This window comes from Hyperolius riggenbachi, chromosome 7 (genome assembly GCF_040937935.1).
Source record: "Hyperolius riggenbachi isolate aHypRig1 chromosome 7, aHypRig1.pri, whole genome shotgun sequence".
Lineage (NCBI taxonomy): Eukaryota > Metazoa > Chordata > Amphibia > Anura > Hyperoliidae > Hyperolius > Hyperolius riggenbachi.
In genome coordinates this window covers 138,864,610-138,879,247 of record NC_090652.1, presented here as the reverse complement: position 1 = coordinate 138,879,247, position 14,638 = coordinate 138,864,610, and the positions used below count along the sequence as shown (strand labels likewise).

At 44.8% G+C, this 14,638-nt stretch overlaps 1 protein-coding gene across 3 annotated transcripts in view; it reads right to left on the bottom strand.

Moving 5' to 3' along the window:
• Positions 1-14,638, bottom strand: part of CLEC16A (C-type lectin domain containing 16A) — a 369,068-nt gene that overhangs the window by 224,990 nt on the left and 129,440 nt on the right. For all 3 annotated transcript variants that reach the window (XM_068244692.1, XM_068244690.1, XM_068244691.1), the window contains exon 10: positions 5,110-5,338. In XM_068244692.1, coding sequence (XP_068100793.1) covers positions 5,110-5,338 — 229 coding nt within the window. The remainder of the gene's footprint in view (positions 1-5,109; positions 5,339-14,638) is intronic.

Here is a 14,638-nt window from a genome sequence, read left to right as displayed (position 1 = left end):
GGTTAGAGGGGAAAATAGATGCAATCAATGCACTGGGGAGGTGATCGGAAGGGGGTCTGAGGGGGATCTGAGGGTTTGGCCGAGTGATCAGGAGCCCACACGGGGCAAATTAGGGCCTGATCTGATGGGTAGGTGTGCTAGGGGGTGACAGGAGGTGATTGATGGGTGTCTCAAGGTGTGATTAGAGGGGGGAAATAGATGCAAGCAATGCACTGGCGAGGTGATCAGGGATGGGGTCTGAGGGCGTTCTGAGGTGTGGGCGGGTGATTGGGTGCCCTAGGGGCAGATTAGGGTCTAATCTGATGGGTAACAGTGACAGGTGGTGATAGGGGGTGATTGATGGGTGATTAGTGGGTGTTTAGAGGAGAGAAGAGATGTAAACACTGCACTTGGGAGGTGATCTGATGTCGGACCTGCGGGCGATCTATTGGTGTGGGTGGGTGATCAGATTGCCCGCAAGGGGCAGGTTAGGGGCTGATTGATGGGTGGCAGTGCCAGGGGGTGATTGATGGGTGGCAGTGCCAGGGGGTGATTGATGGGTGATTGACAGGTGATCAGTGGGTTATTACAGGGAATAACAGATGTAAATATTGCACTGGCGAATTGATAAGGGGGGGTCTGAGGGCGTTCTGAGGTGTGGGCGGGTGATTGGGTGCCCTAGGGGCAGATTAGGGTCTAATCTGATGGGTAACAGTGACAGGTGGTGATAGGGGCTGATTGATGGGTGGCAGTGACAGGGGGTGATTGACGGGTGATTGACGGGTGATTGACAGGTGATCAGGGGGGATAGATGCATACAGTACACGGGGGGGGGGGGGGTCTGGGGGGGGGGGGGGTTTGGGGAGAATCTGAGGGGGGGGGGGTGATCAGAAGGGAGTAGGGGGCAGATTAGGGACTAAAAAAAAAAATAGCGTTGACAGATAGTGACAAGGAGTGATTGATGGGTGATTAGGGGGGTGATGGGTGCAAACAGTGGTCTGGGGGGTGGGCAGGGGGGGGGGGTCTGAGGGGTGCTGTGGGCGATCAGGGGGCAGGGGGGGGGAATCAGTGTGCTTGGGTGCAGACTAGGGTGGCTGCAGCCTGCCCTGGTGGTCCCTCGGACACTGGGACCACCAGGGCAGGAGGCAGCCAGTATAATAGGCTTTGTATACATTACAAAGCCTATTATACACTTTCCGTGCGGCGATCGGGCAGCTAGTAACCCGCAGGTGCTTCCGAACGGCCGGCGGGTTACAGCGAGCGGTGGGCGGAGCCAGTCCCCGGCGGCTGATCACATCACAAATGACGCGATCGCCGCATAGCTACTCCCGCAGCCGCCCCCGCCGATGGGCGTATTGCGGTCGTTTGGGCCCGGACTTTGCCGCCGCCCATCGGCTGGGGGCGGTCCTTAAGTGGTTAAGGGGTTAAATAATTGTGTCAATGAAGAAATCACAAAAAAAAACATTTAATACTGTATTACAAAAACAATTGATGTAATTTTATTTGCATTTGGTTCTTTAAAAAGTCCTTGTAAGATTTCATTCTGAACACAATTACAAATGTACACTAAATTCCCTAAAACCCTTCACAGCATTGGGGGTTGAATAATTTTGAACAGAACTGTACGTCCCCCTTTTGTATTGAATAATGCTGCTCTCATGTGCCTAACCAGGCAACATTTAACTCAACACAACTGTTGGTGTTGCAGCCACTAACAATGTGATAGGCAATATATACCGTACACTGCTTGCAGGATAGTTGAAAACAGCAGTTATTTCCCACAATGCAATGAGATTCACAGACAGGAAACTGTCAGGGCCATGGCTTCATGGGAAAGGGGGTATCAGCTACGGATTGGGATGAAGTTCAACCCTGGGTTAACGCTCCTTTTTAGGTGTACAAATCTAGCTTGTAATTTGACAGTTGTAAAATCTGTATGTAACGAATAGGTGTGAAGCAACGCCGTCACATTAAAAAGTAGGACAAAATATAGAAAGAGAAATTAATCAGACATGTTTCATGGATTGTAACCAAGGACTGGGATATACCTAGTTGGGTACTTGCCCTGTGTTATGGTTTCTGCAATGTTTTAGTTAATTCCCTTTAAATGAGCAGTGAGCCTAGTCACAAATTTTATTATCGATATGGCTCCAGCCAGGAAGTAAAGATGCACATATATGGTTTTGTCAATTGCGCTCCCCTCTTCTCACTCTCCCCTCTATATCTAGGCTTGCTGCAACTCAAAACGATGCTACATATACATCTCATCAATAATAATAGTGCTTATAGAGTGCGCTGCCCCTTCCCAAATGTTCAATCATACAAACAGTTCTCTCCAGTGCTTCCTCAACTGTCCACAGTCCAAGTCCAGATGCTCCCAGGAAATTCTCCCGTTATCGGCACAGTTCATATACAAAAGAGAAACAGAAACACATAGTGCGATCCGTTTGAGTTGGAACTATATAGGGACCAACACCCTATGGGGTCCGGTTGTGCAGCTTGATTTTATGGGGTCACCTCAAAAACCGTGGTAATTGACCAACAAATGGCACGCTCACCTGGTTGTAAGGCTGCCTAGCCCTACAGACAGCAACTGCGCTTAGGGGGTTAATCCAGCTCCTTTTCCAACGTTATGTGGTGCATCCAATCTCAAACAAAACAATGAAAAACTATCATAGTGCAATCCTGTTTATACAGCAAGTAAGTATCCAACCGCTACCCGTATAAATCTCCTGCTCACCCTCTACTACCGCTGTCCACACTCACAGACAGCTGTCCACGTTTTTAAGGGTGTGCAATCTCAGTCTCCAGGCTTCAGTTTGTGATCCACCTCCACAGTCTGATGGCAGGGTATCAAGCATACATCTACAACTAAAAGGGCCCCTGATGAGTCGTATGACGTAACGCGTAGGGCGGAGCCTGGAAGGGAAGCGACCAGCAGCAGGAGGAGACGTCCTCTGAGTGTTCTTATTATACAAAGCGCTTTTTATCCTGATGTTTGTGAGTACAATTCTTGTGTTTTATACAATAAATCGTGGATTTTACACTATTGGAAGCCTTTTAGTTGTAGATGTATGCTTGATACCCTGCCATCAGACTGTGGAGGTGGATCACAAACTGAAGCCTGGAGACTGAGATTGCACACCCTTAAAAACGTGGACAGCTGTCTGTGAGTGTGGACAGCGGTAGTAGAGGGTGAGCAGGAGATTTATACGGGTAGCGGTTGGATACTTACTTGCTGTATAAACAGGATTGCACTATGATAGTTTTTCATTGTTTTGTTTGAGATTGGATGCACCACATAACGTTGGAAAAGGAGCTGGATTAACCCCCTAAGCGCAGTTGCTGTCTGTAGGGCTAGGCAGCCTTACAACCAGGTGAGCGTGCCATTTGTTGGTCAATTACCACGGTTTTTGAGGTGACCCCATAAAATCAAGCTGCACAACCGGACCCCATAGGGTGTTGGTCCCTATATAGTTCCAACTCAAACGGATCGCACTATGTGTTTCTGTTTCTCTTTTGTATATGAACTGTGCCGATAACGGGAGAATTTCCTGGGAGCATCTGGACTTGGACTGTGGACAGTTGAGGAAGCACTGGAGAGAACTGTTTGTATGATTGAACATTTGGGAAGGGGCAGCGCACTCTATAAGCACTATTATTAAAGATGCACATAAACTGGGTGGGATCTGGGCTTACAAACATACCCCGGCTGCTCTCAGGCAGAACGCACGGTTCCGCTGTCAACCAGGGCTCCCGTTCTTCCCTCCGGTAGATCGTGGGCGTGCCCTGCATCTCCCCTTATGGCGCCCCCGGCGTTACGTGGTGTGGAGCGATGTGATTGTTGCGTCATTTCTCTTCAGTTCCCCCACACAATATTGCCATTACTATTACTTACTTCTCCAGTAAGCCACCTCCAACCGCTGGCGCATAACCATAGCTACTGATGCTATAAATTTATGTGCGACGCGATGCCATGGGGTGTTAAGCAGTGTTATGCAATGCGGTGCGGTAACCGCACTGCATCGCCGCTGAGACACTGTGGGTACCCATCGGGTGAGCTGGGTACTTGTGTTCCAGCGAATCAACATTAAAAGAACAGTATGATGTCCCACTGAATTTATGTTTAATTTTTAATTCTATCTTAATTGTCTTTAATATCATTATGTATATACCTGTACTTTTAGCGGTACATTTTTAATATTTGTAATGTATGCATTTATCTATGTATTCACTGATGACTATTTATTCATGTACAGTATTTGTATGCACATTTAATCATTGTATTAGTATTTTGAATTTAATTTTTAATATTCTTTACGTAAGGGGTTAAAACTGAGTGTGGCCGCCCACTTTTTACCAAAAGTGCTTCTCATTCCTCTCAGCCCCTCCTGTTTATAACTGCGCACATTGCTCCGCCACCCTTATTAAGCAGTCCTAAGCTGAGATTACTTTAATTGTGTCCCATAGCCGCCACGTCACCTGAAGAAGGCGTGGCAAATGACGAAACTGGTAGTGAGGTGATGGCACAGACAAGTAGAGGCCATGCCCCTGCATCTCCAGCACCCCCGGATGCATTTGTCGGGGAAACACCATCGCAATCCTAGGACCTGGTCAGACCCCCAGATGGATATTTGAGACGTGGGGGCAGACTACAAGCGCTTTTAACTTTACACTGATGTACCGTAAGTACAACTTTACCTTTGCGAATATTTATTAAAAAAGATTATTGCACTATTGGAGTGCTTTTGCTCCTTTTCCCACTTCTCGGATCACATGATTATGCGTGCAGGAATCTGCAGAGGCATGCTGGGAGAGAAATCCAGTACCATTTCTTTGCTGAAGGGTAATGATCTTTACAGGCTGCATACACACTGTTGTACTACGTTGTACTACATGCAAAATTACCAATAAATTTCACATGCGTTTGTGCGCAATAAAATATGTGCCTGCTTAGCAGCAGTAAAAACTGAACTTGACTTTTTTTCACCCATTAACAAAAAAGCATTGGTAGTGAACCAACCTATTGATTTACATGAGCAGCCATAGCTAATGCATGACTTTGTGCTGGAAAAAAAAGAAAAATGTGTGGATGAGGCCTTATATAACATGGTGGTAATTGTGTCTCACCTTCTGTATCTCCAGTTCCTTTGGCCCCTTTGGAGGTACTTTCTCCTGCCTTCCCTTTCTCTGGGTCTTCCTGAGAATCATCAGCTGGCTTCTCCTCTTCTTCCTCCTCACCAACATTTTTATAGTTGGGCCTCTTCTGTTGCTTCTTTCTTCCCCTCTGCCGATTTATCTCCAGGGATTTCTCTAGAGATTCTTGTGGTTTAATGAAGCAACGAATACTGGCGTCAGTCTATACGAAGGCATAAAAAATAATCACAACATAAGAAAAGGATACAAAAACTATTTAGGCAAAGCAATGTAATGAATAAAATTACTTTTTTTTCTTTTGCAATATTCATTTATAAATTACTCACAGGTGACGATATTTTTAGTCTTGTCAGGTGATCTTTGGAGAATGCTTGGTTACTGAGAGTTCTGAAGCCAGTACAAAGTATTGCTGGTCTCACAGACTTCTATGGTTGTCGGTGGTGGTGAAGGGGGGGTGGGGGGGGGGGTGGGGGAGGGGGATTTCACACAGCTAATCATCCTATGCAAAACGTCACTGGGAGGGTGGGGCTAAATGCCAATATGCAGCAATATATACATATATGAAGTGTTTCTAATGCCCATACCAGGAAAATTAATGTAAAAGTGGGTCTCCAGAATAATTTACTACATCCTACTTATTTGTCACTACAGTGCCTCTTTAAATCTCAATTTTAAGATACTGTAATACAAATAGTGCCCTACTAACAAATATCTTGAGTTACAAACATTTCATACACACAAGGTTGTCCTCATGTAAAAACATATTCAGTTCTGTTTTTGTTGCTAAATATTTGTTATTAATATTACTTGACAATATTGTATTGTGTAAACTGTTGAGAGCTGAAAACAACACTGACTATACCAGGGATAGGAAACCTATGACTCGGGAGCCAGGTGTGGCTCTTTTGATGGCTACATCTGGCTCACAGTTAGGGGTTGATTCATTAAGCTACACAGCTCAAGAAGTGCAGCCTAGTGTGGCGGCGCAAGTAAAATTTTCAAAGTAGGCACGCTACTGCTGTAGTATGTACTACTAACTTACTCACACTACCCCCAAAAGGAAAAGCTGCTTTAATTGTCCCACTCTGGACCCTATCAGGTCCAGTGACTTTGTAGGACGAGTTCCCCGCACTTTGATTGGCCCAATAGGCTGCCTGTCACTTGACAGGCAGCCTATTGGGCCAAAGTGCGGGATCTCGTCCTATGAAGTGAATCAACCCTCAAGTCAGCTAGCTAATTGTACAAGCTGTTAGTCGATATTTCTCCTGTCTGGCTCTCGGGAAAATTGCTGATGTTGCTGAAACCCAAGAGAAGCTGAAGACGTGTCTGACACTTCCGCTGCCTGGCGGATCAACTGTACACACATCAAAAAGGCAACAGGGACATGAGCCCTCTACTGCGCATGTGCACTGTTCCAGTTTGAAACATATTGTATGGCTCTCACAGAATTACATTTTAAAATATGTGGCGTTTATGGCTCTCTCAGCCAAAAAGACCCCCTGACCCCTGGACTATACTGTACGTCCAAATCTAGAGTAGTCCGAAAGTAAATGATTTATTCACATTCCTGTACGACTTTTCTTACAAACTAATTCAACTTACAAACAAACCCCCGCAATGGAACCGGTTTTCTAGAAGGGGACTGCCTGTCAGTATTTTGTAGCATGTCTCTACAGGTCTTTTAGATTGCTTTAATTCGGCTGGTATATAAAAATCTGCTGGTTCTGTTAACTAGGTACCTCACATCACCATTACAAGTGTAACCACATACAGAATAATACAAATCCATATTTTACTCAGTGAAATTAACTGGTTAGGTGCCCACATACTGGCCACATGTTGTCCCACAGACTGACAATGCTATAGGCTGCAAGAAACCGTAGTCTGTGCCTGCCATTCTGCATAATGCATTATTTCGCCAAGTACAATTGGGGTTGTACCCGGAATTGTTTTTGGCGCATACAGGGTCGGTGATGATGCAGCAGAACGCAAAGCAGCAATAACATTACATGCAGTAGCAAGTACACAATACATATAGCAAATTACACACAGGGCATAGTGGAGGGTCCCGAGGGGTCATCTAGGGCTATGTGAGCGGAGTTGCCGCATTCGACAGCTTTGCAGCTAATTTGGATGTCTCACAAAGACCACCTTGGAAAAAGAAGAGCAGATGAAAAACAAAGAGCATCCCTGGGGATGGCAGCAGTGCTGTAGCTGGCTGGTTAACGGTCTCAAGCCTCATACACACGAGGCACAGATGTCTGACAAGAGACAAAAAAAAAACAGCGACAGTTTGTCGCCAGGTCCCTCTGTGCAGTAGCTGTACACACGGCGCACAGAGGGACAGAGGCGCGGAGGAAGCTGTCGCCCAAGGTTCCTCCCCCCCGCCGTAAGCTCCGTTCATGGAGTATGGGTTGCTGTCGCTAGTTCCGCATACACACGCAGTACGCATGGCGGACTAGCGACAGTTGCGGCGACAGCTGTTGCCGGCGATTGGCCACGTCAATCGCCTGGCGACAGCTCTGACTGGCGACTGTTCGTGGCGCGCGCCTCATACACACGGTGGAACTGTCGCCGCAACATGCGCGTGCCACATGTTTGTGGCGACAGTTGTGTCCCTTTTAGTGGTGGCGTGTTAGCCTCTGACTGCGGCCTAGTTGGTGGGTCCCGAGGGGTCATCTAGGGCTATGTGAGCGGAGTTGCCGCATTCGACAGCTTTGCAGCTAATTTGGATGTCTCACAAAGACCACCTCGGAAAAAGAAGAGCAGATGAAAAACAAAGAGCATCCCTGGGGATGGCAGCAGTGCTGTAGCTGGCTGGTGGCTGGTTAACGGTCTCAAGCCTCATACACACGAGGCACAGATGTCTCACAAGAGACAAAAAAAAAAAAAAAAAAAAAAAAAAAGCAGCGACAGTTTGTCGCCAGGTCCCTCTGTGCAGCAGCTGTACACACGGCGCACAGAGGGACAGAGGCGCGGAGGAAGCTGTCGCCCAAGGTTCCTCCCCCCCGCCGGAAGCTCCGTTCATGGAGTATGGGTTGCTGTCGCTAGTTACGCATACACGCAGTACGCATGGCGGACTAGCGACAGTTGCGGCGACAGCTGTTGCCGGCGAATGGCCACGTCAATCGCCTGGCGACAGCTCTGACTGGCGACTGTTCGTGGCGCGCGCCTCATACACACGGTGGAACTGTCGCCGCAACATGCGCGTGCCACGTGTTTGTGGCGACAGTTGTGTCCCTTTTAGTGGTGGCGTGTTAGCCTCTGACTGCGGCCTAGTTGGTGTGATCAGTCAGTCTGGAAGCTTAGAGTCCAGAAATGGAGCTGCAGGCACGGGGAAACACGGCACGATGGTGCAGCGCAGGCCTTCTGGCACCCATGATGTTCCTCTGGTGGAGAGGCTCTGGCAGCGGTGGAGGGGAGCATTGTTTACCGGGGACGATGCGGATTGCAGCCTAGTCCGTGGCCGCAGTCTGGAGGCCTAAGGACCAACAATGGGGCACTAAGCTGACAGACACGGCAAACCTTTCTACAGCTTGCATTGATGTGCCATCCTGGATGATCTGCACCACCTGAGCCACTTGTGTGGGTTGCAGACTCTGTCTCATGTTGCCAATAGAGTGAAAGCGCCACCAGCATTCAAAAGTGACCAACTCATCAGCCAGAAAGCATAGGAACTGAGAAGTGGTCTGTGGTCACGAACTGCAGAACCACTCCTTTATTGGGGGATGTCTTGCTAACTGCCTATAATTTCCACTTCTTGTCTATTCCATTTGCACAACAGCATGTGAAACTGATTGCTAATCAGTGTTGCTACCTAAGTGGACAGTTTGATTTCACAGAATTGGGGTTGAGTTGGAGTTACATTGTGTTGTTTAAGTGTTCCCTTTATTTTTTTGACCAGTGTAGTAACTTTATATATTTTAGTGCCGATGGTGCAGTGGCATAGCAATAGGGGATGCAGGAGTTGCAATTGTACCGGTCCATCTTATTGGCTTTTCATTGGTGCTGTGCTGGTAAGGTAATAATACCTCTATATGTGCACTGCTGTTTCCTTACTCTAAATACACCTCTCTGATATTGCAACTGTCAATGATACATTTTGGGGCTCCATATCAATACAGTGCTTGGGGCCCCATGAAAACTTGCACCAGGCCCCAAGCTACTTAGTTAAGTCACTGCGATTGTGGACGATTTTTGGAGCCAGGTGATTAAGAGATTGTCTTTTTTTGGAGGTGTCCCTGTGGCCCTGAATCCTAAACTCTGTATTTTCGGGCTAATGGAGGGAATAGATGGCCAGCACTATGACATAATATTTCTGAGAGAATCCCTGTTCCTGGCTAAGAAAACAGGCCTTGTTCACATCATTGCGTGATTTTCTTTTTTTAGTGCCTCCCGGCGCTCACCTGCGCACTACAATTTTTTATAAAGCACTTATCTAAGCGCTTTTGCAGAGTGATTCTGTTTTTTTCACTTCCTGACTTCAGTCACCGGGAAAATAAATACTATGTATTAATTCTTAAAAGTGCTTGGTAAATCGCTATACTAAGTGCTTTTTTAAGGGTTTTCAATTTCCCTGTACCTGCCATTATAGGCAAATCACCCCAAAAATGGTACAGGCAGCGCTTTGGTGAGCGGATCATAATCAAACCGCTCAGATGGGAACACTCTCATAGGGAATCATTGCACAAGCACTTTTAGGGCTGGCGCTTGAAAAAAAAAAAAAAACCAAAAGCTCCATTAGTGTGAACAAGCTTAGATTGTTTTCGCCCGAGCAACCCGCTTTCTAAATGGGTCTTGCTTGTTAATGAGGCAAGTGAAGTGCGGTCCGGGGTTAGTCGAGTAGCAGAAATACATCAAACCAACAAATGTTCATTCCATTTATACCTTTAAAGACTAACTGTACATGGTTTACTGCAAGCTATTGAAATGGTACGTTTCTTCTTCAGGCATGATACAGAACTGGATCAGACCCGTACAATAAGAAGTCACATACAGACTTATATATGATTCTGTAGGCTCAGTCTGATAGGATGTTGTGCAAAGGGGGTACAACTGTGTGACATCATGTCAGATTACAAGTCTGTATGTGATTCAAAACTTCTTATTGTACAGTTATGATACAGTTTTGTATCATGCCTGAAGAAGAAACTTAACGTTTCCAAAGCTTGCAATAAACCATGTGCAGGAATCAACGTTTGTTGGTTTGATGGCTGCTTGTTAATAAGGCGATACAGTTTGAAAAAGTACTTTACTCACATCGCTATTGCCCTGCTATATTTGGGAAAATATGGTCAAGTTGGGTACAGGATCCCCCGATTATAGACCAGTCTAAGTGTGGTAATAATTAAGTATGAACCATCTTCCTAAGTTGTATTGCTAGGGAGTTGGCCATTGTTCGGGCCCCTCCCTTCTCAATATACTGGTGCTGCTGTATGCATATTGGTACGCTTTCTGTTGCGATGCAAGGTACATCCTGTCTTCTTATCTGGTAAACTTGATTACGCATACCTGTGTGCTGTTACTGTTGTTTTACAATCCTCTGCGTGGGATGTATAGTCTCTTCTGAAATTTTGTACTGTACATTCAGCAGTTGTTTAATAAAATGTATTTAAAAAAAATAGACTTCAGTGCCTAAGTAGCTCATGCAAAGTGGCAAGAAAAGTTTGGGTTTACCAAAGCTGGGGAACAGGAAAGTTTTATACTGGAAAATATTAATACAGCAAAATCACAAAGCTGTGAAGTGCAGTCATGAATGATACTACACAGTGACTCTACTGCACTGCAAATTCACTAAATATACTGATAAGCATTGAAGTGATGGCAGCATAGGCTCCTGAATAAAGCTTGTAAGATCAAAATGACAAGGTTTCAAAAAAAAGAAAAAACAAAAAAGTCAGCAGTTTTTGGCAGAATAATCTCGCAAAAGGGGTACAAAGAAATTTGTATGCCTGGTAATACTAAGTATAATATCTGTAATGTTGCCAAAATTTGACCCACCTTCCATACCCCTCTCTCTCTCTCACTAACTTTCTGCTACATGTGCCTAACGCTAACTCTTTAAAAAGAGGATCACAACAGTTTTGCTGATCGCGATAGCACCGTGATTTACAAGTGAATCACTGTGCTTATTTTCCATTAGTGCGCTTAATTATATGCCTGAACGCAGTCTCCTGCCTGCGCAATTCGTGGCATGATCACATTTAATTCCTGACGACTGTATGGCGCAATTGCATCGAGTAGAAAAAGCAGCTTGCGCAAACGCAGTGCGATTATGCTTTCTAGTGGATACGGGCTCTAATATCCTCCTACCTACACCCAACACTAACCTCACCTTACCTACGTCTAACACCAATCCCCCCTTCCCTACATATAACCTCTCCTGCCTGTAGACAAAATCTGTGCACCTTCCCCCGCTATATAAAAACCATCACTGCTATCCCTGCTTCTTTATAACCACTGCCGCCATCTCTGGCACTACTTGGAGCTCAGATACAATATACCCGAACTTCGTGCACCGCAACTAGCTCCCCTTCGACGATAGCCAGATTTCGGCTATATTACAGCCGAGCTCCAGCGCCAAAATTGACTACCATGGCAACTGTCACTTACTGCTAATAATTATAAGCAAATGTGAATGTGGGAAGCAGGTGACCCCTTACAAAAGTCAACCTGTGCAATGTACATGCATGCATCCGATCATTCGTGTTTTGCAGAGTTGAGATCTACCACCAAATCACACATTAAACAGAGAATTACCAAAAATACATGGGGGCCAGTAGTGGAAATTTGCATGTGCTCGGTAAGGAAAAAAGCTATACATACATTCTCATTTATACGTGGCCCAACCATAAAATGTCTTGTGGTCACATGGGGGTTTAAGTACCTTGGGTTATGAGGGGGTTAAACACAATATCGGAAAAGTGAGTCTCTAAAGTTTTAGTGAGACTGACGCCTTCAAAATGTATATTTCAGCTAAAATGAGAGATCTGGGTTCTGTCCTCTTTGTTGTTACACACCATCCTGGTGTGAACACAGACACAGCCTGCTAGTAACTCGAACAAGTACCAGTAACTCTACGCCTTACGGGAAGGAGAAAGTAGGTTAAAATATCAACAAACCCTGGGCAGGTAGAACACAACCACATCACTATAGAAGAGGAAGCAGATGGGAACTGTTCTCACCCAACAGGAAGAATAAAAAAAAGAGAGACTTCAGTAGCTGACTAAAACGACTAATGCATTAGTCAAAAGCACCCTTACAGACAAAAAAAAAAAAAAAAGAATGGTCTTTTTAATTAACGAGAACAAATGACACAGCATTAAACAAAGCTGTGTGATTCCTTCCAGCACTGGCCATGAAGACCTGCCACACTGTACTTACAATAAACCGCAGTGGCACACAACCTGCCACAGGTTCCAGGAAAGATGAAATTGTTATCTTTGTACTTCTCAGAAGTGTTTGCCACAAGGTGTTCATTTCATTTTAGCTTATCAGAAGAAATTCAGCATCTCTGAAGGGAAGCTCATCATTCGCTCAAAAATAGAACTGTAACAACAAGAAGTCTTGCTTCTTCAGAGACGGTTATGAAAAATACACACTTTAAAGGACAACTGTGACGAGAGGAGTATGGAGGCAGGACAGGCAGGCAACTAGTATTGTTTAAAAGGAAATAAATATGGCAGCCTCCAAATATCTCTCATTGCAGTTGTCCTTTAAACTGCTTTTATAGAATTGCTTGTAAAGAAGAGCTGCCTGCTTTGCCCATGGGAACCAGTCAGGTTTTAGGCAGTAAAGTATGAAATAGAACAAATGAACGTTTGGTATTTCTAGGAGATTTAACTATTTGGGTGGCAGACATTCCACGCACATGTAGTGAAGCTAAGATTACGTTCATTGTGAAATATGGGGCTTAGTACAGGCATGACAAGTTAATGCCTAAAAATAAGCAAAGGCCCTAACACCTACAAGCACCAGCATCACTTCATAGTGCTCGCTACCTTTACAGTCCAAATTCTGATGCCTCTATAATTCGATTGTACATCATGGTACTTCCCGTATTGTAATATACCCTTTCTAGAGCCCCCATCATGGCATATCTGCTATTACAGTGTTCCCAATATGGCGTCCCCACATTATAATCTCTCATTTATAATGCCCTCATGATTATACAATTTATTATATATATTTTTTGTTACTTCCTCAATTTACAGTGCATGTATTTTGGTGAACCCCACCACTGCTATAGTGTTAACACATAAAACACTGTCCCCATATTAGCATTACCCACACTATAGTATTGTGTGATGGCCGTCTATATGTGATGAGGTATAGGGTAAGTCTCAATGCAGGGGGCCAGCCTCTAATCTGATATTTTGTTTTTATAGTGTTTTATGAATGAATGTAAATGCTTCCTACTTCATTGCTGGCTACGCACCAAGGATAAAACCTCATACTCCTTTTTAGTGATTGAGGCTTGCGGTTTCTTCTTTTTTTCCTGCTTCAATCAGGAATAGACGTCTTTTTCCCTACACTATAGGCCCAATGGATACTGCTTCCGCTACGGTGCTCCTCCCATTATAGTAGCCTTGTTATAGTACCTGGTCCTCCTGCTCGATAGGATGTGCAGTGCCTTATGCTAGACAGAGTATTACAGATACCTGATCCTTTTTGAAATATTCCTCACACGCTGAAATATGGACAAGACGCAGCAGTTTTTAAAGGGTTTTAGAACTGGAAACAATTATAATAATCACCCCGCTCTAATGTAGATTCAGTGTGGACTGGGGTCCACAAGCAATACAGAAGTTCAAGCACAATATGATGGCCTGACTTAAAAGGAAACTTGAAATGACAGGAGTATGGGACAACTCAATATTTACAATGCTACTGCCCAGCTGTTTCCTTATCTATTCCTTTAATACCTTGTGTACCACCAATCTCGAAAAATTATAGTGATGTGGCATTATGACTCCATTAGTGGCAAGCCTGTTTCTGACATGACAAGCATCACTGAAGACAAAAGATAAACATTATAGCTAAGGAACTACCTCAAAAGGTAGTAGCTTCCATATTCCTCTCGGCTCAGGTTTCCTACAAATATAAGTCACAAAGAGGATGATGCACTAAAGTGCAGTAAAATGTGTTAATACATCACTGTGTCCTATGTAAACATGAGATTTAGCTGACATGAGAGATGGTGCAATAACACTGTGCCCCACTTGTTATTTGATTGTGGTGCCTGTGTCTTCCAGGTCATTTACCACAGAGCAGAGGATTTCCAAGGAACTGAACATTTTCTTTGCTGGAAAAAAGTGTCACCACCGTGCTTGACTGCTATTTAAAGTGGTAATATGTTCTCATACAAAGAACTCTGTACTTGGACACAGAGGATAGACCCCACTACAGAATCGAGAGAAATTATATTTTGATGTATTCGGAGGAAGATGCAACAACACTGGTGGGCCACTGCTATCGCTTTAATGCACTTATGGAGCCATTT